Below are 27,761 nucleotides of genomic sequence, written 5' to 3'. Positions count from 1 at the left end.
TGAAGGCTTGCCATTTTTCTACTAAAATCTTCTCAGGGAGAAGTGGTGCCAAGGACAGTCACCAATATCATGACAAGTGATCTCCAGTGTTTCAGAGTGATCAGTGGGGCCTTATTTACAAGGGCACGAGCACCAGCCCAGACAGTAGTCAGGTGCTTGTGAGGTGCAGCAAGAAGTGGAGAACTGAGGGAGGCGGGCCCAGAGCACGGCTCTTGAGGGCTCAAGGATGAACCTCAAGTGTCTTAGGAACATGTTTCCTGCTCTGTTCAGTCATTCACTCATTCAACAAATAGCTACTGAGATCTACGACTTGCCAGCCACTCTGTTAGGTGAGGACTTCAGCAGCGTGAAAACAGTGTGCACCCTCATGGAGTTTTATGTTTGAGTGGGGAAGGCAGACAATGAACTAACAGGCAAATAAGTGTGTAGATAATGGTCAGGTAATGGTCTGTGCTTAGAAGAAAACCAAACTGAGATCAGGAGAGAGAGATTGATCAGGCTGCTGCCTCAGGCTGGCTTGTCAGGAAGGCCTTCCCCTCATTTCTTCGTTCTTCCGTGCATCTGCTCAGCTATTAGTTTAGTGAAATTTATTATCATTCTTAAGACAGATGTGGTTTCTGCTTTCAGGGAGTCATGTGTGTGAGTTCTTTGGAAGTTAGAACTCATTTTCCGATACAAAAAAATGTTAAACAAATGAAGTTAAGATTCCTAACTGGCTCACAAAAATCCCCTTTAACCCCATGTTAAAACTTCACTTGGTACTAATGATGGAAGGCTGCCTTCTGGTTCTTGGGAGAAGGAAGAAACCAAGGCATAGGAAGGAAAAGAAGGAGAGGACTTCCCCCTCTTTCCTGGACACCTGGTGGCCCTCTTGTGAGCCGAGTTTTAAATTGACTGGTTTTGGTTTCTCATTTTTCAATCAGATTTTCAGTCCGCCAGACTTTCCTTATTTCCCCACCCTGCCCTTTTTATCCTCATGCGGCCTGCTCTACTCTTAGAAGATGTTCTGTGGTGTTCCAGAATTTTCTCCCTCAGGTACTTTGTGAGGAGGGCAGTTGGATTGCACGACTTCCCAACTTCCTGTAAGTGTATGGATGAGGCATAATGTGAGCACAACCCCAGCCTGAACCAAGGAATCTGCATTTTCTAAAGAGGATGCTTTCGTCACTAATTGCTGGGGTTTTAAGCTGCCTAACAAAGCTGAGTGAAGGCACTCACTGAGTGGAGTGTAGAGGAACTCCTGTGGGCGGGAGGCCCCCGGGTCTCGAAGGCCAGCACTTCTTTTCTGTGGCCTGTGAGGTACAGTACGCAGCCCTGGTTTTCTCTCTTTTCTCTGCCTCCTGTGAAAAGACTGGAGTTTCTTCTCTGATGGCTCCCATGCCAGCAAGGGAAGAGAGACAGAGCAGGGACAGAGGCATTTTTATTTTCTGCCTTTTATAAGATGGACATTTGTAGGTTAAGGGGGGTGAGGTGAGGGTAGAGTTGGTCCTCCTGAAGCAGGTAGTCTGACCTGCCACTGTGTGTGGGTGGGGAGCCAGTGACAGTGACAATAACAATGATCATATTAGAGATGGTGTTTTGTGCCTGTCTAATATGCTAGATATTTCACATGCATGCATGATTCCATTCAGTCTTTACCACGGTCCTTCAGGGTGTGTAATAAGACCATCCCCAGAGAAAGAAGGCTGAGAGGTTGAGTAATCTGCCCGAGATAACACGACTAGTAGTGGAGTCGGGATTCAAAGTTGGGTTGATTTGATCCTGAAGTCTCTTTTCTCCTCACTCTCATTATCTCAAAAATAAGTGAGTGATGATTCCAGAGAAACTAGTCCCTTGTTGGACTTGAGCTTTCTTACCTCAGGATCAGTAAGCGGCTCCTGGTGTCCTGTGTGCCAAGGCAAATGGAGAAGGAGGAAAGGAAAGACTGGCAGCTTGGGTTCTGGGTGAGCAGTTTTTCTCTGGTCGGCTCCCCATTGGCTCAGAGATGTACGCCGGGGTCTGTTCCTCCCTCAGGCAGCGAGACTCCAGCAGGCCTCTCGGGCCCTCTGCGCAGACTCTGTCCTGAACTTGTCCTTCTCTCTCTTTTGAGTATTTAAAGTAGAAACATGGAGCAGGGAATTAATGCATTGAGCTGACAAGCCAGTGGGTCCTTCTCCTGCTCGCTATTAACAGGGCCTCCTGCTGCAGATTTTGGATGAAGTTTTATCTATTATTCACACCCTTTAGCTGTTTGTATCTCTTACTCCATGGGGACACACACTGTTTGCTTTTAGTCCTCAAAGCACCTAATGAGAAACCTGTGGTTTTCGTGTCTTTGTTCTGCTTAGGGCACCCAACGATCTTTGGTTGTGGTTGTATTACCAGTTATTCAGGTATTTGAACAACTGCCTGCATTAACTGTTTTTGAGGGGGATGGGGAATGGGCGGTGGTGCCTGGGTTGCTGTATTTGGAATGTAAAATGATCTGCTTGGCTCAAGTGCAAAACTCCATGTAGACTTGGCAAAAGGATTTGTCTTTGACTGTATAGGCTGGAGCTGCTTTTTGGTTTTCCAGTAGTTTCCAATTGGCCAGTTTCAACTTTCTTTCTTCCCTCTGTGATGTGAGGGACTGGGTGCAGCATTCTTTCTACTGGGTCATCCTTCATCCAGGTGCATATGTTTAGTGAAGCCCAACGCTGAAGGAATACAATGGTTCCATTATAATGGGTTTACATACAGTTTATGGCATATCCTCTATTACCAAAGATGATTCTTCGTATATCGAACAGTATAGATAACATCCGCTCTTGATTGCTTTTAGGCATCTCAAACTTAACATGTCCAAAACTGAACTCTTGATTTCTCTTCCCTGCGTGTGTCTCCCACTATCTTCTTGATCTCAGTAAATGGCACTGACATTCCTCCAGTTGCTTGAGTTAACACTGGTGTTATGCTTGACTTCTCTTTTTCACTTCATCCTATAATCAATGAGTGCTGTCAACTCTGTCTTTCAGTGGATCCGCACTCTGACTCATTCTCCTCATCTTTACCACCTCCTTGTGCTTGTCACTGCCACTCTCACCTGCCAGTCTACCAGCTAGCTGGTCTCTACTTCTGCCCTTGTCTCTGGTCTCTTTTCTTCTCCACAATCTGGAGGTGTCCTTGCTCTACTGTAAACCTTCCCAGTGGCTTCCCATTGCACTCTGAGTGCAAACACCCTTTGTGTGGCCATGGGGCCCTGCGTGATCTGGCCTCCGGCTGCCCTTCTGACTCACCTCCTATGACTTCCCTCCTTTCTCCTTCCAGTCCCTGTCGTGCTGTTCAAGCATGTATGCCTCAGGGCTTTTGAGCTCACTGAGCCCTCTGTCTGGACTGTCCTTCCTCTGCTCTTCATGTGGCACCCTTCCTCCCTTCAGTCAGAGCTCTGCCTAAGTGTCACCTCCCCAGAGAGACTTGCCTAACTGAATTCAAAATACCTCCTTTTTCCCCTCAACCTTGATTTTCCTTACCGGTTTTATTTTTCCTTGTGGCACTTATCATTGTCTGCAATTGTATTTTATATTTACTTGTTAATTGTCTCCCACAGTAAAATGTCAGCTCCATGAGTCAGCGATTTGTTTTATTTATACCTGTATCCCCAGAGCTTGGAAGAATGCCTGACATCAATAAATATTAGTTTTAGTAGGATAATGAATGAATAAATACTGCCAACAACTATCACCACTGAAATGTTGAAAAATATGAAACTTTACTGGTTAGGTATAAAACATCTATGGCATATCTCCTTAATTTTAAGATTGTTTTTGCATTTTATTATTTGAAATCAAGTTGCGTCTTACAATTGATACCTATTTTTAATATGGTAGTGAAACATCCCATGCTGTTATTAAATAGATTCATCAACATCGCATTCTAGATTACAAATTTAAGCAAGATATTGGGCATGTGGTTGGTAGGGTAACCAGCACGCCTCTGGTCAAATATTTAATAAAATAGATGCATAGTTTGTTGTTTGGAAGTACTTTGTTTTTCTTCAACTTGGTAGAGGTTTTTGCTGTTTATTCTTTATTATTCTATAAACATTCACAAATTCTTAGGCATTATTTCCGTTGTATGTACACTATAAGTCATACTATAAGTGCCATGTAGATCGTAGTTTTGATTTTTGCAATTGCATTAGCTTTATCAATTTAGCAAAATATGCTGCTGTGTAAATATGTATTTTTGAAATCGTATACTATCAAAATCATATGCCGTCTTCCATTTACTAATATTTTTGGAATTCTACATTGATCTTGATCACATTATCTTGTGTTCAGAGTTTACCTGAATATTTTCCAAATGTTGAGCTCTGATGGAAAACATGTAATTTTGCAGCTCTTTTAAAAAGTATGTTTTATGACCCAAAAGTCTTTCTTGGAAGCATTACTTTGGTAGTGTGCTTATAGATGGGAAATACATTAAATATGCGTGTATCTTGTATCTGAGATAGTGCAGCTCTTAATATTTTTGAGCAATAGACATATAGTTAACCTCTCAATAATTTAGTTTTTTCCTTTAACTTTATTCTCTTCCTTTACAGATCACTTATGTTTTGATATCACTTAATAACTTTGAGTATCTTAAGCAAGAAACCCTTTTTGTTTTCAGAATTATAAAGATTATCCATGCATTGTAGAACACTTAGAGAACTCAAAGAAGTCTTGTCACAGAGGCTGTTAGGTGCCTTCCTAATCTCTTCCTTTCTTTATTAATTAGGAAAAACAGCAACAACCACAGTTAGATGGGCGTGCTCCCACCCGCATTAAGACTGTATCTCCTTGTCACGCTGTAGATGGTGATATTCTGGTCAGAAGTGTTGTGTGGTCCTTAGGAGAAATCATCTTAATAGCAAGGGGCTGCCCTGCTCCTTCCCTTTTTCCTCCATCTTGCTGACCTGAATGGAAATCTGATGGAGAAAGCTCCACAGCCTCACTGGACTGTGAGGATGAAGGTCATACTGTCAGGCTGGCAGAGTGCTGAACTGGAAGGAGCCTGGGTCATTGATAACTTCGTGGAACCTTCGCACCAGCTCTGGGCTGCTGACCTCCAGACTTTTAAAAAATCTTTAAATTTACTTTTAAATTTTATTTATTTGTTTATTTATTTGGTGAGGAAGATTGGCCCTGAGCTAACATCTGTGCCAGTCTTCCTGTATTTTATATGTGGGACACTGCCACAGCACGGCTTGATGAGAAGCATGTAGGTCTGTGCCAGAATCTGCTGAAGTGGAGCGTGTGAGCTTAACCATTTATGCCACCAGGCTGGCCCCAGACTTTTTTTTTAATGTGGAAAGAAAAATAAACTTCTGTCTTGTTTAAACTATCATTATTTGCAGGCAATAATATGTTTTCCTTCTATGCAAGGATAAAAATTGCCTGTCTTCCTCCAGTCTTTACCTATGTCTGTCTATCTGATACGCATATGCACACATTCCACACAAACAAACCCACACAGAGCTGAGGCTAAACTGTTTATAGTGGTCTTAACTGTATTTATATATTTTGTCTCAATATTATATTCTCATTTTCTCATATCATTAAAATTATTTTAAAACATTTTCATTTACTTAACATGTGTATATACCATAATTTGTTTATATCACTATTTTTGGATGACTTTTGTTTTACTATATAGCAGTCTTTTTCACTTATCCTAGGAATATTTTTATTCATATTTTAACTTACTGAGTATATGTTGTGTCAAAAACCCTATTTAAACGCAGCACATGCAGTTCATCTCTCACTTCTCCCAGAGCCCTCCCCTCTGAGAAAGATGCCCTGGCTTTGCTGCACCTTGGTTTTTCTGTAACTCCTTGCACTTGCCTCTGGTATAGCACTTGGCACTTCTACTTTATTTTTTTCTTCTGTGCTTCCCTCATTTGCTCTTGAGGAAGGTCTGGGGCTTGGTTTGATTACTCACTGCATACTTAGTTTGCTCCGCTATCCCAGTCCCTCCATGCAATAGCTCTGTGCTTCTCTGAGCTTGAGTTTCCTTAGCTGTCAGTTAGGTATAACATCGTTTTCCCTCCATTAGTATCTTGAGGATAAATGAGATGGTGCCTGTACATTGCTTAATACAGAACTGATCCCAGGGTCAGTACTTGATTGATGACCTGTTGTCTTCAAGTCTTTGCTCAGATGTTATCTTTTCTAGGAAGCCTGTCCTGTGGCTGTATTTAAATTCTAAACAACCCTTACCCATCACTCTTCATCCCTCTTACTCTGTTTTCTGTGTAGCATTGATCACTTCCAACATACTATATGATTAATCTCTTTATTGGTTTATTAGATCTGTTGCACATTATGTTACTTCCCACCAGAGTGGACGCTTCAGTGAAGGCAGGAATGTTCAGCTTTTGCTTACTGCAGTATCCCCAGGCCATAGAACAGGGCCGGGCCCAGAGTGAGTGCTTAGTAAATATTTGTTGAAGAGTGGTGCTATTAGTCCATTTAGGAAGTATTGAATGGATAAAAACGTTTGAGGAGCAGTTTATATTTTCTCTTTATTTCTGATTTTAGAGACTCCATGAAAAACATCTATAACTTCTCCAAGCTCCAGAGGATATTTTTCAGGCTCCATATCCTGTCCTTTGTCAACATCTGCTGCTGCTCTGGTCTGGAGCCTCTCGTTTCCATACCACACTTACCCCTGCGCCAGTTTTCTAGGGCTGCCATAACGAAGTGCCGTAGACTGGGTGGCTTCAACAGCAGACATTTATTGTCTCATGATTCTAGAGGCTAGAAGTCCAAGATCAAGGTGTCAGCAGCGTTGATTTCTTATAAGGACCCCTCTCTTTGGCTTGTAGATGGCCATCTTCTCTTTGTGTCTTCACATGGGTTTTTCTCTGTGCTTCTGTGTCCTAATGTCCTCTTCTTATAAGGACCATCAGTCATATTGGGTTAGGACCCTTAACTGCCTCTTTAGAGGCCCTGTCTCCAAAACCAGTCACATTCAGATGCACAAGGCATTAGAACTTCCAAGTATGAATTTTAGTGGCAGTCACAATTTAGTTCGTAACACCTCTTTTCCTGACTCACCCTTTCTTTAAGCTGCTGGGTAGGACAATCTGTCTGAATTTTCTTTTCTCACCTTTGGACACTGTCTTTTTGATGATCTTTTGCTCAAATCTTTGAGTTGGCCAGTCATTCCCTCCTCCTCACTCCCCCGCCCCCCAGTATCTTCCCCTGTGCCCAGTCCATGTTTCCAGGAGTCTTTCAGAAAATGAGGTAAAGGGAAGATTGCTTTCGTGCCTGGTGTGCTCACAGTCCTGTGGACATGTCTGTTTGGTTTAGTTGTGGAGAATAATGTGGGTCAAAGATGGACAGCTGGTATCCAGAAAAGGATTATTTTATGTCTTCAAGGCACAATTTGTCAGGACAGTATAACAATTTGGATATTATATACATCCAGATAATATAGCCTCTAAATATCTAAAGCAAGATAAACAGAATTATAAGGAAAAAGTGACAAATCCACGATGGGACTAGATACTTTTTTAACATACTTTGCTCACTAATCTATAGATCAAGTCAGTGCTTTTCCTCCTTTAGCGTATAGCAGAGTCACCTGGAGGACTTGTTAAAACACCCCCACCCCTGGGTTTCTGATTCAGTAGGTCTGCGATGGGACCTGAGGATTTGCATTTCCAACAGTTTCCCGGGTAGTTCTGATGCTGCTGGTCTGGAGATCATACTTTGAGAACCACTGTATCAAACAACTAAAAATGAGAAACTAGTAAGGGCATAGAAGATGTTGACAACAATTAGCCAGCTTGATCTAATGGCCATATTAGAATCCTGTACCCAATAATTAGAAAATAAACCATATTTTCAATCATACAGTGAATGTTTACAAAGTGGACCAAGTACTCTGACATAAAGCCAACTCAGTGAGCACCAGATGTTGACATAATATAGACATTTTTGATCACTGTATGATTAATTAAAAAACACTGATAAAAAAGTAAAAAGAACCCATCTATCTGAAAAGTATTTTTACAAAACTCTATACTTCTAAGTAATTTCTTGGTATGTTTATATAGGGGACCTCAATTCTACCTGTAATTTTTATTTCTTAATAAATAAGAAATCTATGTATGGTACAATGTTAAGAATGGGCAAATTGGGATGGTGGTTCCATTGATGTTTGTTTTATCCTATTCTGCAGTTGTTGTTTGTTTTAAATATTTCTAATTAAAAAAATGACGGAGGCCGGCCTGGTGGCATAGTGGTTAAGTTTGCGTGCTCTGCTTCAGCAGCTCAGGGTTCTCAGGTTCGGATCCCGGGTGTGGACCTGCACACCGCTCATTGAGCCATGTTGTGGCAGCATCCCACATACAAAATAGAGGAAGATTGGTACAGATATTAGCTCAGTGACAATCTTCCTCAAGCAAAAAGTGGAAGATTGGCAACAGATGTTAGCTCAGGGCCAATCTTCTTCACCAAAAAAAATAAATAAATAAGATAAATGATTTAGAACACTATACCCATGTGCATTCAACTTTATGCGGGAGGGCAAAATAGAGGCATTTCCCTAGACTTAAGGGCCCAGAAAATTCACCACCCATGGAACCTATTTGAAAGAATTATAAAATCAGAAAAACCTTAGACTTCATTTCACTCGACTAAGCATTCTTAGATCTTCTCCTATGAAAACTAGTATGTGAATGCAAACAGGGAGTTTTGTCCTCTGTTGAGAATTCCATGTAGCTTCCAAAAGTCAGCAGCAGTGAAGTAACAGTATTTTCTCATGTAGTACAACATTGACTAATCAAGAATGTTTGAAAAATGGATATACTGATGAGGTAAATCTGGCATTCCCAAAATTAATCAGTAAAGCTTTTTACTGCAATGCTTGAAATTCTATCAAAGTTTTCTAAAACATAGGTGTACAGTACTTTTTATATATATATATTTGTGTGTCACAATAAGCACAGTTAGCAAACCTAAATGAATCTTATTAATGACTGAGAATGTTTTAGTTATGATTATTCACGTCAGTTACTATTATTCTCTATATTATGGTAATTAATGATAATACTTTACATTTGCTTTTACTTATATAAGTTTTAGGTACAAAATATAGGCCTTGTGCTGAATTTATACCCGACAAAGCCCTAGATTATAAGTGCCCATTTAAAATAAGTCTTCATACTACTGTATTTCATCACAATTTGTCTTTCTTGAAAGTAGGTTTTTAGTTACTCAAGGGTTTATACAAGTGAATTTGATTACCTCTCTACTTTTATAGTGTTAAGTATTAAGCTTTTCTCAGTACATGTAAGAAAGCTGAATAAACATCCTTAGCACTAATGGCTAATATTTATTAGAAAACATTTGATTGAAAGTACAATGTTTTCTGTATTATGGACCAAATTACATTTTCTTTTAAGGCAGACCAACCGTGCACTTCAGGCTGCAGCAAAGCCAGGAGACCTAAGAGTGTTGGGTTTTGTTTGTTTGTTTGCTTTTACTTTTCTTTTAGTTTTGGAAATAGTTTAATTTTGAATTCTTTACAAAAAGAACACTTCAGTCATCATGAGAAAAAAGGGTACGTAGTTGCTTCCTCTTCTTTTATAGTCAGTGTATGTATTGGAATTACGAATGGAGGTGCATGATGGTTTTTTTTCAGTTTTTAGGGCCATTTAAGGTCTAAATCCAGCCATGGATATAAAGACCTTTTCCTGTGCAAGGAGATAGATGGAATCATTTTAACTACACTTAACGACCAGAAGCTAAGCTCACCATTCTGGTGACAGGTCTGTGGTCATGACTTTATTATGATTTTTAGGAATACTTTGTGGCATCATGTGGCCTGCCATTTCTTCTTCTAACTTCCTTCCTACTAAACTTCATCCTGACCCTGTCTCTCTTTCTCTCTCTCTGCTCTGCCCTTCCCACCTGTTGGCCTTTTCATTGGCCCTAAGGAATGCCAATGTGTTCCATTGCTCACCCCTCAGGGCCTTCATGCTTCCCTCCTGCTCCCCTTACTTGAAACGGGATCCTCTGATCATGCCGGTCTTCCGCCCAGAGCCGTCTCCTGGGAGGCTGCTTTCCTTGCTGCCTCTGACTGAGGGTGAGGAGGAGGTGTTGGCAAACCTTTGCCCCTGAGGGCTGAGTCCACACTTTGGTTATGTGATCTCTCAGCAGTTCGCCTCTGCGGTTCCGATGCCTGCCTACACCAGCTGCTGCTCTCCTTCACTGCTGTGGGCTGGTGAACTCTTAAGACACTGTTCTAACACCCAAGGTTGCCAATTCCTAGCTTACAGCTCTTTTTGTCACCTGTCGCCTACCATCAGTCTTGATGAGCTCTACATCTGCAGCATTACGTAATAGTTCTTCAAGGTCCTCAATATCAGTGACCACTTTTTCACCCCCTGACCTTGTAACAAACTCCCTGGGTTCCATCCTGCTCTCAATTACCCTATTAATTGTCCTAGTTCACTGCTCTGATTTAAGACTGAATGGTTCAGAATCGTCAGTGACGCCTCAAGGTTTACCAAATGGAGTAGCAGAACGTCAGCCTGACAGCCCAGCCTCAGTCCCCTCAGTCAGCTCCAGTTTACTTTGCGAACACCTTAATTTTCCCGCTGGCTGGGTGTGCCTGGTATTTCCAAGCACACTCCTTTTGGTTTGAAATGCCCTCTTCCCTCCAGTCTGTTTCAATTTAGCCATGCTGTAGTGAAAACCCAGCATAACTGCTACCTTCTCAATGGAGCCTGTCCTGATTGTCTCATCTGGGGAGTCCTCTCTATCTTCTGATCTCCCATGGTACTTAGTTCATACCTTTTAAATGATGTTTATTATACCTTTTTTTTTTTATTTATTTATTTTTTTATACCTTTTTATTTTTAATATGTTTTATTTGGCTTTATGATGGCATGAAGTATGAAAAGGGGTCCTGTACCTCAGGAAGAATATATATGTATGTGTGTGTATATATATATATATATATATATATATATATATGTGTGTGTGTGTGTGTGTGTGTGTATGTATATTTTTTGTTTGGTGAGCAAGATTGGCCCTGAGCTAACACCTGTTGCCAATCCTCCTCTTTTTGCTTAAGGAAGACTGGCCCTGAGCTAACATCTGTGCCAGTCTTCTTCTGTTTTGTATGTTGGACGCCTCCACAGCATGGCTGCACACCATGATGAGTGGTTTAAGTCTGCGCCCAGGATCCGAACTGGCGAACCCTTGGCTGCCAAAGTGGAGCTTGCCAAGCTTAACCACTACGCCACCAGCCTGACCCCAAGAATATATTTTTTATTATGCCTGGATTTTTAAATAATTTCTTCAAAAAGCAAAGCCCAGAGGTGGCAAAATTTCCGAGTCTGGTCAGTACAAATTAAGGAAATGAGTCTTTGAACGAGAAGCAGCCAATTTTTAATCAAAGTTGGTCTGAAACATCAACTAATTTCTTTAAATCTATATTATTATGCCTGTTGAGGTAAACTCTACTATGTAATTATATGATTTTTCACCCAATAAAAAAAGCAAAAGCTGAATCTCTCATCCAATTTTCAATTATTCAAACCAATAAAGGCAGGAAATAGAAAATGGGATGGAAAATATTAGTGTCCAGCAGCACAACCAAATTGCTAAGTAAAAGCAATGAATAGTTTTGATTTTTTTCATTTTTTTAACTGCTCCAGCATGTCCATAAAATAAATTTATTTTTTTAAGTGTGTTGGAATAGCATTCACAGCGTGAGTATGCATAACACAATTTTTTTTACATGACACGTTTTTAATTAAATTTACTTGTTGGTTAGTGTTCCCACATTTGTTTGTATTGCTTTGTATGTTAATTTTAATTTGTCGGATTGTTCACAAATGGAAAAGGATAAGTTAGTTCTTCAGAGGAAGAAATGGGTCTCAACACAGCATTATGTAATAGAAGATAATAATACATAGCATTTAAGAACATGGACTCTGGAGTCTGATGCCTGACTGTGAACCTGAGCGCCACCATCTTTAGCTGTGTGACCTTTGGCTAATTACTGAACAGATATGAGTTAGCTTCCTCCTTCTTAAATGGGGATAATATTTACTTCATACGATGTAAGAGCATTAATGAGATAATCTTTGTAAAATGCTTAGTAAGGTGCCTAACACATAGTAATTGCTATATAATGTTAGTAACTTATTGCTATTTTAATAAATGTGTTACAATGTAGTGCCACTGATATTTAGTGGAATAGAAAACAAAAGCATTGGGAGAAAAATTAATGATATGTAAATTATCTATAAAATAGAAAACCAAGCATTAAATAATTAAGAGTATGTTTTATTTAATGTGCTTTGTTCTAAGACTGAGGGCTAGCCAAACCTATAACTTAGTTATATATATGAGGACTAATGTTAAATAAAAATAAATATTTTATTGAAATACCGGTGATGTTTGCACTATCTGAAAGAAACTAGAATCATTTTGAGGGGAAAAAAATTCGCTTAAAAAAATCAGGCCTCTATTTCAAAATAGAAAGAAGAAAAGAAAAACGAAACAAGAAAAGTTAGACAACAGTATGTCAACACAAACAAACCAGATAAACGGCACAGCTATATTTTGCCCAAATCACAACTTGGTTTTATGAGTTCCCCCAGCCAGAACGATGAACAGCTGGCAGCTTCTCTCTCTGCACAGCCAGTTTGACGAAACTCAGTAAAAGTTTTTTTTCACTAAGAAACCCTGCTTGAAAATGTGTAGTTTAAAACGAATTAAAAGTCCTAGGAGCACATATAATTTAATATTAAGAGCCAAATAGTTACTTTTTAAAGGGAGAATAGGTCTATTGCTGTGGGAAGTCTATAGAGAGGGCCTCCATGGGGCAGATGGAGCAGGACGTCTCTTTCAGAAGACAGCTGCCTGCCTTTGCTCTGCGTTTTACCTTGAGAGGTTCAAATAGCTGCTCTCGAGAGTTTTCTTTTTCTTTTTTTTTAAAACTCACTACTATCTGTTCAGTAATGGGTCTGATGGGTAGAAGATAGAGGAGTAAAAGGCATTGCTTTTTTCTATATGAAATTGAAATTGGTTGAATTCAACAAGTAGCAATTTCAATGTATAGGAAGATAAATTCAACTACAGTAAAGTTCTCTCGGAGATAACTCAGAAGATGGATATGTGGTCAATTGTAAAGCAGAATCCTATATTATACATATTCTTAGACTGAAATGTTTCCTATTTGGTGGGGGAGGAAGGGCTGTTCCGGTCTCTCGGTTCTGGAAGCAACAATAAATTTCTGACATCATCAGAATCCATTTCCTCTGAGGCACACTGCCTTCGGTTTGTGAGTAGTGGTTTTTATTTCGGTAGATACATTGAAGAAAGGAAGTTGCCCATCCCATTTTGGGCAGCTGAATGTTGAAGTGAGATTTTAGTTTCATGGCTGCTGTTTAGGTCCTGGAGACTGCTCTGTGTGTGTGTGTGTGTGTGTGTGTAGTTTAGCAGGCTTATTATAAAGGAATAGTATTTTGGAGATAATTTTCTCAATATCTTATTTTACATCAAAGGAAAATGAGGTTTAGTGACTTACTCGTAGTTCCATAACTAATGGCAGTGTGTTAGAGGTGCAGAACTACTTAAGGTACTGATGACTCAGCCATGTGATTTCCAAAAGAACAGTCCAGAATAGGGAAAGTGTTCATTAGGTGCCACCTTTCAAAAATGGATTGTTTTCAACCTCTGTACTTTTGAGATAGATTATATTTTTAAAGAAATATTTTATAATTAATGAATTATGGGGAAAAATAGATTTTGTCCTTATAATCTCATTTCTTACATAATATTCTTCAGTTGTACATACCGTTTGTATTTCCAACTTCTCTGAAAGCTTAAAAATGTAGGTTACCCCTGTAACAAGAAAAATCGACTCCAAAGAAAGAAGAAAGCATATACAAAGTATGATACCCAGAGATCAACGGGGGATAAAATAAAAAACCACAGATGATGAGCCAATTGAGAAAATGTATAATCATATAAGTTACTGGGATCCTTGTTAAGATGAATAATGTTATTTCAATAAAAATTGTAAATATTTTTCCTTAAAAATATGAAGTGAAAAGATAATTCCACTTAAATGAAATGATGAATTCTGAATTTTATTGATAATAACAAAGGATTTAAATAGTCACTTGGAGGGGCGTTTTGCTCAGTGCAAAGAAGGAGTTAGTCCACTTCTTGTTCTCTTAGTTTTCTTTGAGGAAATTACAAATAATGGTGCCATTTCTAAAAATTTGGATGAAAACATATATGCTCATATGAATTTGAATTTATGGTGCTAATCAAGAGGAAAAAATAGATAAACTTTACTATCTCAAAATTAAAGTTCCTGTGTAATAAAGGACACTATCAACGAAGCTAAAAGCCAAGTCAGTCTGAGAGAAAACGACATATATAACAGACAAATAGAAAAAAAAACTTACAAATCAATAAGAAAAGTATAAACAAGACAATGGGGGAGTGAGTGAACGATAAATGAATTAAAGAAGGGGAAATCTAAACAATTAATGCACTAACCCACAGGGAAATGCATAAAATAAGAATACCACTTCATATGCACTAACACAATTTAAAAGTTTGGACATAGGCATTAGAGAAGATTTCACGGGAGAGTTGAGTGGGGCTAAGACTTATATGGAAGATGTTCGTAAACAGCTCCTTGCAAAGTGCATTCAGGAGAGTGTTCTTTCGTTGTATAGCGATAATGATAGCCATTCTGTACGGCTATCTGTATAGTGAGTGAAACCCACTAAATGGGGACAACCACTTTGGAAAAGTATTTGGCCATATCTAGTGAAGCTGGAAATGCACATATACATTGAGCCAGAAACTTCTACAGAAATTTCTACAGACTTGTACAAATATGTTCACTATAACATTGTTTGTTATGATGAAAAACACAAACAACTTAAATAATGATATAGTATGTTCATAAGATGGATATAACTAGAAATTAAAAAAAATGACTTGATATACATACATATATTATATGGACAGATCCCCCAAGAATAATTTTGAGTGACAAAGCAACAAACTTGTATAACATAACATGTACTATATAAATAAAAAATATATATAAATAAAAAATAATTCTATGTATATCTGTTATGAACACCTATAGTAAGTGATTATTAAATAATCGTTGAATTGTTAGAGCATGGGCTGGAAGAATACACAGCATATTTAGGAAGGGATGGATACAAATAGGGAGAACAAAAGGACTAAAAAATTATAAACCCTTACATAGAATGGGAGATAAAAAACATTTGATTGACTACTGGATGGTGATTGAGAAGGACTGGGTATAGATCTTGTTCTGCTCCTAATTTAATTATGACCTTAAACTGTCTGGCATCAATTTCCTTACCTCCAAAACAAGATGATTTTATTAGACCATCTTAAGTGTTTCTTCCAAACTTGAAAATTTTCTGAGCTTTGTAGCTGTGTGACACTAGCTTTATTTTCTAAACGTGCTGTGTCTCAGTTTCCTCATCTGTAAAATAGGACTAATAGTAGTATCTACTTAATAGGGTTGTTTTGAAGGGTATGTGAAATAATCCACGTAGACCGCTTAGCTCTGGTCCAGGCCGGTGTTATCACTCCATAAATGTTAGCCACTACAGCCATGACTTTAAGGTATAAATTCATGAAACGGGTCAATTATGGCATACTTTAATCATAAGGAATATTTTCTCCTTTAGGGATTTCTTTTAGATAAGAAGTTTTTCCAAGATATTACAATAAACTTGGTATATTTTTGGTTCCCAGGGACTTGTGTCTCATGTGAAATAAGCTGGTCATACTTTTTCTAAATGTTGATGAGATTGTAGTTTTGAATCTGGAAAAGAAAACATGTATGTATGAAATAAGGAAAAATTTAAAACATTGTGTTAGATGTGATTTTTTCCTCTGTATTGATTAGAAGGTAGACGGTCTCCTTAACCATGTTCTTTTGCAAGTCTGCTGATTGTTATGGTTAAATGTATCCACACTTGAGGAAGACTGAAAAAATATTTTATTGAGAAAATGGCATTCAATCCTCTCACATGAGAATGGAGACACAGAATACTTCCAGGGTAGACCTGAATTAATTCTTACATATAATTCTGTAAAATACAGATTTCTTAAATGAGAAGATTTGACAATGTGCATAATTTAATTGTACAAAGACAAACTCCACTCTGAATGTCTCCTTGGCAAACGAAGGCCCATTAGGCATGTTTCAATACACACTCTGCGGCGGAGGGTGGGGGGGGAGGGACAATTTGCAGCACACTGTATCTACTTTATGGCTACTGATTTTAAACAAATTTCAGATTACCCTTATTGTCTAATCATATGTTTGGGAGGATGGGCTATTTATGAGATGTTAGCTTTCCAGATGCTCGAACAATGTGCTTTAAATGCTGTATTCATAAACCAGCCCCCAAAATGCAGCAGATTAGCTGTTTCTAATCTTTGAATTCAGAACAAACGTTAGAAAAAGGAACACTTGCAGAGCTGTGTCGTCTCTATTACCTCATTAAAATGTATTTATAAATGAAGTAGACAGAGGAGCAAATGTCTGCACAAAACATTGCTCCTTCATTAATATTTTCTTTATTACAAAAGCACTTTCTATGAGATCTGTCAGCCTAAAGGAAATAAGGGAATCAGTTGTCTTTCATTTTCGTGTTTTGTTTATTTTCCCTGATTGGCAAACGCAAGTTTAAAAGAAATATTTTAGCAGTAAATATGAACTTAGTGAAATAAAGCGTAGCACGTGACTAGGAACAACATCTGGTTCAAAGTATTCATAATGCAAGGATTTAAGTGGAGAATTTGTTTGAACTTGAGCAAGGTTGTATTTTTCTTCAACGTGAGGTTTCTGTGTTAGTAGAGAGATTATGTTATGATAGGCTTCATGCCTAAGGGTAATTCCTTAAAAGAAGGTTTCTTGTTATGTCAAGAGGAGCTAGAAACAAACGAATACATAGAAACAAACCTTTTTTTCCCTCCAAATTAGACATTTTGTCTAAAATACTTAGATTTTAAAGAAAATAATTTTAAAAAGTTAAAAAAAGGGAGTGAAAATACTCTGACGTGAGAATGATGGATACATGTCATTATACGTTATACATAAATATACTTATAACCCATGGAATGGACATCAGAAGTGAACCCGAAGGTAAACTGTGAAGTTCGGGTGGTAATTATTTGTCAGTGTAGGTTGATCGATTGTAACAAATGTACCACTTGTGTTGGGGACATTGGTAGTAGGAGAGGCTATACATATATGGGGCCAGAGGATATATGGTAAATCTCTGTACCTTCCTGTCCATTTTGCTGTGAACGTAAAACTGATCTAAAGAAATAAAAAGTCTTTAAATTAAAAAAAAGTAAAACGTAAAAACACACTGTGACATTCTTCCCTCTGAAGTTTGTATAAGACAGTTTATTTTGGATCCTACGTAAGAAAGATCTGGTAGTGAACTTCCTAAAAGGTCTTGTAAATGGATCTTATTTCTTTTAAGGATAGATCTTATTCCAGTTATCTATTGCTGTGTAACAAATCACCCCAAAACTTAGTGACATAAAACAAGTTTTTTTGTTATATTAGTAGATTCTATTGGTCAGGATTAAGAAGGGGCACAGGGAGCTTTTTGTCTCCGTTCCATGATATCTGGGGGTCTCAGCTAGGAAAACTTGAATAGCTGGGGGCTGGAATAATCTGGAAACTTCTTTAGTCCCATGTCTGGCTCCTTGGTAGGGATGAGTGAGGACTATATATGCCCATGACGTGTGGTTTGGGCTTCCTACAACATGGCAGCTAGTTTCCGAGAGGGGCTTCTTAAGAGGGAACAGAGTCTCTTAGTTCCCAAGAGAGCCCGGGGAAGGTCCATTGTCTTTTAAGGACAAGCCTAGGAAGTTACATACCATTGTTTCCACCATACCCTATTGGTTGAAGCAGTGAGAAGCCTGTCTGGATTTCAGGGAAAGGGATGTAGACCCCACTTCTTGATGGGAGACTGTTGACAAAATATTGGTAGTCCTATTTGGAAAGTTACAGTTGACAAACAGTTCAATCTTTAAAATCCTACTCAATATAACATGACTAAAATGTAAAACAAACCATGTCAATTATCCCTTTAAACTCTTTAATGACTCTCTCTTTGGGCAGTAGATCCATACCTTGGGATGAACTTGTTAAAAACAGTCTTGCATGATCTGGCAAATGCCTACTTCTTCTCTATCCCATTGAAACTTATGCTACTTCTACTGGAGTGAATTTTCCCTGCCTCATAGCAGTGACTTCTCACAAACACACACACACACATACACATATAAATACATACATGCACACACACACACAGAAGATATGACTCTTTGCCTGACCAGTTGCTACTTCTTGTTGTCCATCAAATGTCTTTTCAAATATCACTCTTATCTGCCGCACGTACACCTGTTTGTGCATACCTCTGTCATAGCCCTCATGACATTGTAAAGAAACACTCTTTTTATACATTATTTTCCTCTTTGGACTGTGTTAAGTCTTTATCCTGATTTCACCAGGAAACACCTATCACATTTCCTGGCACATGTAATCTGAGAAAATCTCTCTTCCAAAACCCAGAAAAGAACACTTAACTTTGAATTCCTTACTAAGGAAAACTGGAGACCCACTAGATTTTAGGACCAAAAGTGTTATATCTCTGTGGAAAATTCTCAAACTCAATAAAATTTTAAAACATGGATATTCCAGTCCCCCCATAGGATGCAGCATTCATTTGAAAGGATCCCCTGTCGAGGTGATTCATCCGCTGGCTTTTTCAGGATGTACTGACAAGTGGATGACTACTGAGTTAGCATCTTGTTGGATTAAATAATATGTTGTCATCACTACTGACAAATGCTGGGATATTTGCAACCACAAGCCTCTATAGTTTTAAAAAAAACCTGAACAAGACATATTCTCAATTATCTACCTAGGGATTTCATGTGGCCAATTGCATAACTCTCTCCAAGTCACTTAGAATGGCAACCAGTTAAAGAATGTACTTAACAGAGTTTCTGGTAGAGTAATTTCATCAGTATGGTGAATAAATTTCTTGCATATGAAAATATTTGTTGATGTCAGTCAAGTTGTTTGTTTTTCAAGTAACGTTTTGACAGGTCATTTGATCTGTAGGTTAGAATTGGAGAGACTAACATTGTGCCTGATTATTGGTATATATAGGGCCCTGAACAGAAAATGATAATTGACTCTAAATTGCCTTCACAATGATGGATCTATCTTATTTAGCAGAGAAGGAAAGGGGCCACTATGTGCTGGTGCTACTTGAAAAATGGTGGTTAGGAATTTCAAGGGGGATGGGAGGGTTAAGAATGAAGTTTATTTTTAAAATCATTTTGGTTGTTCAAAATGATAAACTATACTTCCTACCTTTAATTTTCATAAGTGGAAAATTGTGAAAGCTTGTTTTGGAAACTTGGACAAAACATTATTTAGCTTAGTCTGCTGCCACGAAGTTTGCTCCTTGTAGACTTTGGCAGTAGGTAGCAAGTGTGACAGAGGCTGTTTCTCTGAAATGAATAAAGGAACACTAGAACATTTGGATCCTATTACTTCCATTTAAGACCTTTCCAAATACAGAATTGGTGCACCCTCTCCATGGCTGATAACTCGCTTAAAATTCACACAAACTGATTAAAAAATGCAAGGGCCTCAAGCACTGCCTTCCAACTGTGCAAATTCTGATTATACTGAATGCATGCAGTGTGTGTCCGAAGAATGTGTCAGCATGTGGAGAACTGGGGGAATTTCTAAGGCTTAACCTCAGAGTTCTGAAAATGAACATTTAGAGAGCCAAAATACCCAACGGAAAATACACATAATCTTACTGTTTCCAATTAGGAGTGGGCTCCTGTTTCTTAGACTTCAGCAGGTGGCTATTCATCATTACGTTGAAAAATGTTTATTAACGTGAACATGATATTTTGGAATGTTTACAATTTGGAATCAAAGACTAAAAATCTGTTTTTTTCTCTTCCATCGACAATTTATCATGGTCTCATGCGAATGGGTCTGTCCTCTGACCTCTTAAGAGTTTTACAAAAGCAGACTTGACCTTCTTCCTTTTTATGTCAGCTCTTGGGTTACGTAATGGTGACAATGCCCCACTAAAGAGTGTTTAGTATTTGATCCAGTTTACTAGGTAGTACAAAAGAAGTGATAATGCGGTATTCATTCAGTGGTTTTGTCATTCGTACCAATCAATCTGATGGGATTAGGACCCAGGGTATTTTAAAATTATAAACATTGTTTACATTTATTAGTCACATATATACTTTAATATGTGTGCATTTGAATGGGTTTTACATGGAATAATTATGAACACATAGGCTTTGAAATAACTAGCATTAAAAATAGCTTCTGAATCCACTTGTGGTAGTTAATACCATGTATCAAAATGGGATGTTGTGTTATTCTTTGTTTATAGACTGGCAAAGAATCATTGGAATGCAAACCAGACACATGCATAATGAAAAATTATGGAATTCCCTAATGGTGTTTTCATTTATAGTATCAAAACAGAAAGTCGAGAAGGAAGGTAGTATTTAGTGAGTGCCTATGGGGTACCAAGTGTTAGGCTTAGTTTATTCACATATGTTCAATTATTTTTGTCTGGATTCTCAGCAAAGTCCAGTAACTTGTCCAAGGTCATCCAGCCTGTAAATCTGGGAATTCAGGTCTATTGGAATTCAAATGTGACTTTTAAACCTGACTGCACTGTTTGCAGTCTTGAATTAGTCTTTTGTATAAATTACTTTTGGCATAACTTTTAAAATTTCCTTGGAGAATATTTTTTTTTGATATCTTGATTCTTCACAGGAATATCCAGCTCTTCTTTAGTCAGATGTCCCTTTAAGAGTATCGTGGGACTGAATCAAGCACTGTGGGAGTATTTTCTTCATAGCAAGAATCAATAGAGAATGTCCTTTTTGCATCCTAGCTGCTCGTGGGATATTCCCTAAACAGAATAGTTTCCAGATATGCATGAACAAAACCCAGGATTCTGTACTTAGAGCAACATTTTAAGAAATGTTGATGAAAATCTAGATATCAAGGACCTATAGTAAAGGGCAGGACGTGAACGGCCTGCAAACATGGTGATTGCTTTCTTGCTTTGGAAGCTAAGGATCTCTCAGCATGAGATTTTATTTATAAACAATGCTGTTTCTCTTCCAGGAGGTTCATCATAAGGTCATCCTTTTGACTGTCCAGATTGAAGCGCTAAAATAATTATTGCTCTATTAACATGCTAGACCAACAGCAAAGCCAGTTTGCATCTGAGCCTTAATTTGCTGAGTTAGAAAGGCATAAAGTGAATATTGACCCAAGAGAAATCTTCACCAAATGGAAAAGAAGGTTGTGCAATGCACATAGGATAAAATTTAGGTCATTTCTGGAGAAAAGAAGCCACTTGAAGGATTCTGTATGAATCATACCTACGTCATTCGTTTTGAAGCTACTAAACTTGATCTGTGACTGGTTATTTTCTATAGCTCATGTGTAATGAATACTTGCAGTCAGATGACCGGGTATTATTTATTCAAATGATTGTACAAGAAAAACAGATTGCTTTCTGCGGTGACCTGGGAGGCCAAGACCATTGAAGATCTGGGCAGTACATTAATCATGAAATTTAAAAAGGAAAAAAACTTATATATAGAACAAATTGGTTTGTGGAGTTGGTTGTAAAACGTGGTTGCTGTGCTGAGTTCCTGATTATAGGTATCCCTGTTTCTCTGAGTGGATAGATGATTGCACCAGCCTGCTGGTCCCTGTGCGTGATGAAGGCGAAGTGTTTGAAAGGTTGCTCTGACTGTGAGTCTGTGTGTTTGAGGAGGTTGTGTGTGTCTGGGGGTGTGTGTACACACACTTGCTCTCATATGAGCATCTGTAGGCATTTTATGTGGAGGATGCTTATTGTTTATCCCAGAATCACCTGGCATTCCTATGTTGCAATCAAAAGTTTGCATTATTTTAACTGTGGTTTATTATAATATTTTTCCCATCAATAACTTTTAAAAGAAGAGTGAATGTGTTTAAGAATTAGTTTGTGAACCTTTTTTCCTTTGTGTTGCTTTATAAGCCCTGAATAACTATAAAGGCTCTAATGTGTCCATGAGTCTGCTTCCTTTTAAAATAAAGTCCTTTGTTTAATTTTGTACTTCAGTGTGTAAGAAGAGAGTGAAGAGAATGAGAACTTAATTTGAACTGTACTCAAACTAAAGCCACTATCTCATTCAGATATAGTAGAAAATTGGGGCACGTGTAATAAACAGGATGTAGCAAAGCCTCTGGTGCCTGATAGGCCTCAGTGAATGTGAGTTGAATGTTGGTTGAACTGTGGTCACTGGGTGTCTAAACCATGTACAAGTACCATGTACTACCAGTTACCATATAATTCTGTCATCTCATTCTTCTTCTTTCTCTTGGCTTGTTTTCTTTCTGATTATCTTAAACGTCTATCGTTAACTGTCTTCTCAGTCTATACAATTTTCCTTAGGGAATACAAGAGAAGTATCTTGTATATAAACATCATCAATATGACTCTAGCATCTCTACATTTACCCTAACTTCTCTCCTAAACTTCACTGTAATTCCTGTAATCCTAAATTCTGTATTGAACGTCGCTAAGCATACTACACTGGAATTTCAAACTCAATCACTGTTAATAACATCAAGTGTTAATGATCCCAGAGTTTTACGTTAGAAAGCTGCATCATCTCAACCCTCCATCCCACCATGTCTCATTGTACACAATCATTTGGTTGCTGAGCTCTACTCTTTCTGCCTCCTTAAATGTCTCTTTCCTTGTTGATACTGCCTCAGTTCAAGCTCTGATTACAACACTTGAAGACTATTGCAATTACATGTGAACTGTTCTTGACTCTCACCTTTTCTTGATAATACATGCTTGACATTTCAACCAGAATTGTCTTTCTACAACAAAAATTTTCTCTCTTAAATTTTCCTGCTAACAATATCTACCATTCCCTCCATAGGATTTCTGTGTTGTTCCTTAACATGCTATGCACGGCCATTCAGGATCTGGCTCTAATGGTTTTACCTCCTCCGTTATCCACACTCCCAGGAGATGCTGTGCTCCTGGCCATATTGATCCCCTCACTATTCAATGAAAACAGCTGACACTTTCATGACTCCAGGCCATTGTCTTATGTTATTAGCTGCTTTTACCTGGAATTCCCTTCTCACTTCTTTTCCTGTCAGCTGGGGGAGCACTTACTCATCCTTAAGGTTCCTTTCCCTGACACAGAGTGAATATTAATTGAATAACTGATTGAAGCTAAGTCTCACCTGTTCATTAAGTCCTTCTCAGAACATTTGATATACACCTTTATAACAGCAGCATTTCACAGATTCTATTGTAATTACAGAATTATATATCTTTTTCTTCTTAGGTTGTGAGTTCCATAGGATTATTGTGAAAGCCTATTTATCTTTCTCTTCTTGGCACGTAGCCCAGGGCTACACATAGTAGACACTAAGTAAATAGTCACTGAGTCAGACCACTGGAGTTATAGCCATAAGGTGTTGCCTCTGGATTGGTGGTGTGGATGAACTTTGTTTCCAGGCCTCATCTAGGGTGGCTTTGTGATCCCACAATCTGTGTTTAAGGTGGATGTGCATCATCTTCTCATCATGGAGACTGAGTTTATAGTGGCTGGGGAACTGGAGTATATCCAGGAGCGCCATTTTGGAGAGACCTTAATGTTGAAAAGGACCAGTGCTCCAAATGGACCAAGGTCTTTTGAGATGAATGTCTGTGCTAGTCTACAACATAATGTCAGTACCTCGAAGGGAGGTTTCAGGGACTCTGTGATTCTGTGTCCTGTAAAGAGTAGGCTCAATCCACAGGGTTTAATTCATGCTTCTGCCTTAGGTCAGTAGTTTTTATTGTTGCCTTTTTTTTTTAAATACTTTTTATTGGGAAATAATTTCAAATTCATAGAAAATTTGCAGGGGCCGGCCTGGTGGCACAGCGGTTAAGTGCACATGTTCTGCTGCGGTGGCCCAGGGTTCACTGGTTTGGATCCCAGGTGCAGACCTACACACCACTTGGCAAGCCATGCATCCCATATGTAAAGTAGAGAAAGATGGGCATGGATGTTAGCTCAGGGCTAGTCTTCCTCAGCAAAAAAGAGGAGGATTGCCAGCAGATGTTAGCTCAGGGCTAATTCTCCTCTAAAAAAAAAAAAAAAGAATTTTCAAACAATAAAATTAATACAAAGAACACTCCTCTAGCTTTTGCCCAAATTCTCCTAAATAATTACACCATTTTCCTCTCCCTCATTGTCATGTTTTTTTTCCCCTGAACCTTCTGAGGATGTTACATACCATGGGCCTTTGCATCCATCTGCTGCAGTGTGTATTTCCTAAGGATCAGGTATTTTTTTATACGACTAGAATATAATTATCAACCTCAAGAAATTTATCACTGTATCAGATGCTTTATTCTGTCATTCCTATTAAGTTTTATCGATTGAGTCAATAACTTTGTTCAGAGCATTTTTCTCTGCTCCAGTGTGGATCCAGCCAAGGGTCAGGTACTGCATTGGCTGCTTCTGCTTCTGTATCCTCCTTTGATCTGGACATTTCCACAGCATTTCTTTATATTTTATGACATTGACTTTTGAAGAATATAGTGTACCCCACCCTCTTCTTTTAGTAGAACATTCCTTATTTTGGAGGTTTGATATGTCAGTAGATTTCTCTTAAGTTGTTTTCTTAAACTAAGAGATAGTTGGATTTGAGCTCATAGGTTATTACCACATCTAATATAAATAATTACTACATTAGTACCATTATTACCTAGTTTTCTTTGAATAGTATGATATTATTTGTGAAACTTCACACAGAAAGAAAGCAGACTCTTCAAAAAATGTTTATATCCAAAAGAAGCAGATTGAATACATCAATTTTTGGTAAATAAATAGGTTCTTTCTGGTATACTGCAAGAAAAGAAAAAAAATGCCTATTATCGGGTTTTCATTGATGCTAAAACTGAATGAAAATAATCGTATTGGAGAAGAGATAAAAATTTTGTTTTATTTTGAAATAAGAGGAAGTATTTGCTTTAAATGAAATATTCATTTCAGTAGTTTAAATTTTAAGTGCCAAGCAGGTTGAGTTCACCTCCAGTTCCATATGTTGACCAATTAATTGATATTAAGTCTTTTAAATAAAAGCTTTGGTGTTATTTTGAGGAAAGTGTGCTATTCTGACTATAGGTACTTATAAGTTAATTGCTTGGAGAATGAAACCCTCAAGGTATTAAAAGATAATACATGAATATTTAATAGATAGCGAATATTTAGAATGTTTCAACAAGAGAGTAAATTAGCTTGGAATGAAACAAGCTGCTGTGGATATTTATTAACTATTGGAGAGAATTGTGTGGTGTGGTGTTTCTGTTTGTTGTTGTTTGTCATCTGTTCTGCCATCTCAGCTAAACTCATGAATTGAGAAGCAGCCTGGGCTTATTTCCACAAGATTCAGACCTCACTGCACGTCTCCCCTGGCTTACAATATGCTTCTCTTTTCTTTGCAGCACGGTCACCTTTCAGTTTCGCGCCCTCGGGTGCTCTGCACAGCCACGCTCCCAGTGCACTCAAACGGCCTAGGCAGCGAGGTAAAGGGGATGCTGTCACACGCCATTTTTTAGAAACTTTAATTTGTTTTTCTCTCTTCATTGTTTATGATAACCTCCTAGAAACTTGAAAATAGCATTTCCTTCCCTGCTGTTTTTGTCGTTTGTGCTTGGAAGTGTTTTTGTTTTTCAGTGAAAAATAGTTTATGTTGCCTTTAACTGAGGAGGAAAAAACCTCCAAAGCTATACACTTTTATCTTCCTCGATAATAAAGATGTTTGCTTTTCTTTCTTTACCTGATTTTTCAGTGGAGTTTATGAGAAGAATTAAGGAAGCAGTGGCCAGGAGAAGTAGAATTAGGCAGTTATTGTGAGTGTGGACTCTGAAGTCTTACAGTCTGGCTTCAAATCTTGGCCCAATAAGTGTACTAGTGAATGGTCTTTGTACATGTGCCTCTACATTTTCATCTGTAAAATGGGATTTATGTAACAGTACCTACTCATAAAGGTACTGTGAGGATTTATAGAGTTAACATTTATAAAATACTTAAAATAGTGCCTAGAATATAGTAAATGGTATGTGTTTGTTAAATAAAATCAAGTATCTTCATCTTCCTCAATCTTACTACGCTCATCCTTTTTTCTTTTGGTATGACTAGTAGAAAGCAGAATTCACAGCTCTTCAGAGGGTCCTCAGAGAAGTAGCACTCCCTAATTTGAAGAACTGTAGATCATTTTTTTTTTTTGAGGAAGATTGGCCCTGAGCTAACATCTGTTTCCAATCTTCCTTTTTTTCTTTTTCTCCCCAAAGTCTCAGTACATAGTTTTATATCCTAGTTGTAAGTCATTCTAGTTCTTGTATGTAGGACGCTGCCACAGCATGGCTTGATGAGCAGTGTGTATGTCCGCACCCAGGATCCGAACCTGCAAACCCCAGGCCGCTGAAGCAGAGCATGCGAACTTAACTGCTGCGCCACCGGGCTAGCCCCCTGTAGATCATTTTTGAAATTCACTCTTTCCAAAAGTTGAAATGGGTCGATTTGCCGGTCATCCTTGAGGTTTGGCTTGATTGAGAGAAGGTATTATTAAAAGGCTAAATGTGTTCATTCATCCCTGGACTTCTACTTGCACATAGTATGTCTTCATTTTGACTTAGAAGGAGTCTCACTCTGTAATTCTCGTGAAGAACATTTATTTCAGTTTAAAATTTCACAGATGTCAGATATGTAAACTTGAAAGAAAACACATTTTAAAAGATGATCCTAGGAGACATATCCTCATTCTTAAAAAAACCAAAACTAAATCCCCAAAAGCAAAAGGAAAAACCCAGCTAGCATAAAAGTAGAATATATAAAGGAATATTTAGAAAAATTTGTTGTAAACCTTCAGTCCTTAAAATGTCTTTTTTATCTAAATGTAGTTAAAATGAATCATTTTTGAAGCCTAGTAGGTCACCGGTAGTTTATTTTATGCTGAAGGTAGAAACAGAGAAAACAGAATCTCTTGGACTGCCGGGAATGTGGGGGCATTTTCCAGTGTGGTTTCATTTTTAGTAGTTGGAGGGTTACAAGGAATAGATTGTTTACTTTCTCAAGGACATAATATCCTGGATGACAATTGTCTTAGTCAGTTCGGGCCGCTCTAACAAATTACCGTAGACTGGGAGGCTTAAATGAGAAACATTTCTTTCTCACAGTTCTGGAGGCTGGGAAGTCCAAAATCAAGGTGCCGGCAGATTCAGGTCTTGGTGAGGGCCCTCATCCTGGTTTGCAGATGGCTATCTTCTTGCTGTGTCCTTACGTGTCTCTTGTGTCTCTTCTTATAAAGACACTAATGCCAACCTGAGGGCTCCACCCTCGTGACCTAATTATTTCCCAAGGGCCCCACCTCCTACTACCGTCACATTGGGGAATTCAAGATTTAGCGTAAGAGTTTTGGGAAACACAAACATTTGGTTCATAGCAACAATGTCTACACACCATTGAAATATAAAACTATCAGCAAAGCTAAAGAAGCCCCAAACCAACATCTTTGTACAAGGCAGTCACAATTAATATAAATTTCTGAAGATTATTAATGATGTG

General features: G+C 38.2%; 1 protein-coding gene across 5 annotated transcripts in view; it reads left to right on the top strand.

Moving 5' to 3' along the window:
- The window catches only part of PRKD1 (protein kinase D1), a 289,465-nt gene that overhangs the window by 58,811 nt on the left and 202,893 nt on the right, over nucleotides 1-27,761 (top strand). For 2 of the 5 annotated variants that reach the window (XM_070504187.1, XM_070504188.1), the window contains exon 2: nucleotides 25,640-25,720. The exons of the other annotated variants lie outside the window; for them this stretch is intronic. In XM_070504187.1, coding sequence (XP_070360288.1) covers nucleotides 25,640-25,720 — 81 coding nt within the window. The remainder of the gene's footprint in view (nucleotides 1-25,639; nucleotides 25,721-27,761) is intronic. 5 annotated transcript variants of the gene reach the window in all.

Source organism: Equus asinus, chromosome 2, assembly GCF_041296235.1.
Source record: "Equus asinus isolate D_3611 breed Donkey chromosome 2, EquAss-T2T_v2, whole genome shotgun sequence".
NCBI classification, from domain to species: Eukaryota; Metazoa; Chordata; class Mammalia; order Perissodactyla; family Equidae; genus Equus; species Equus asinus.
This window is presented reverse-complemented; position numbering and strand designations above follow the sequence as displayed.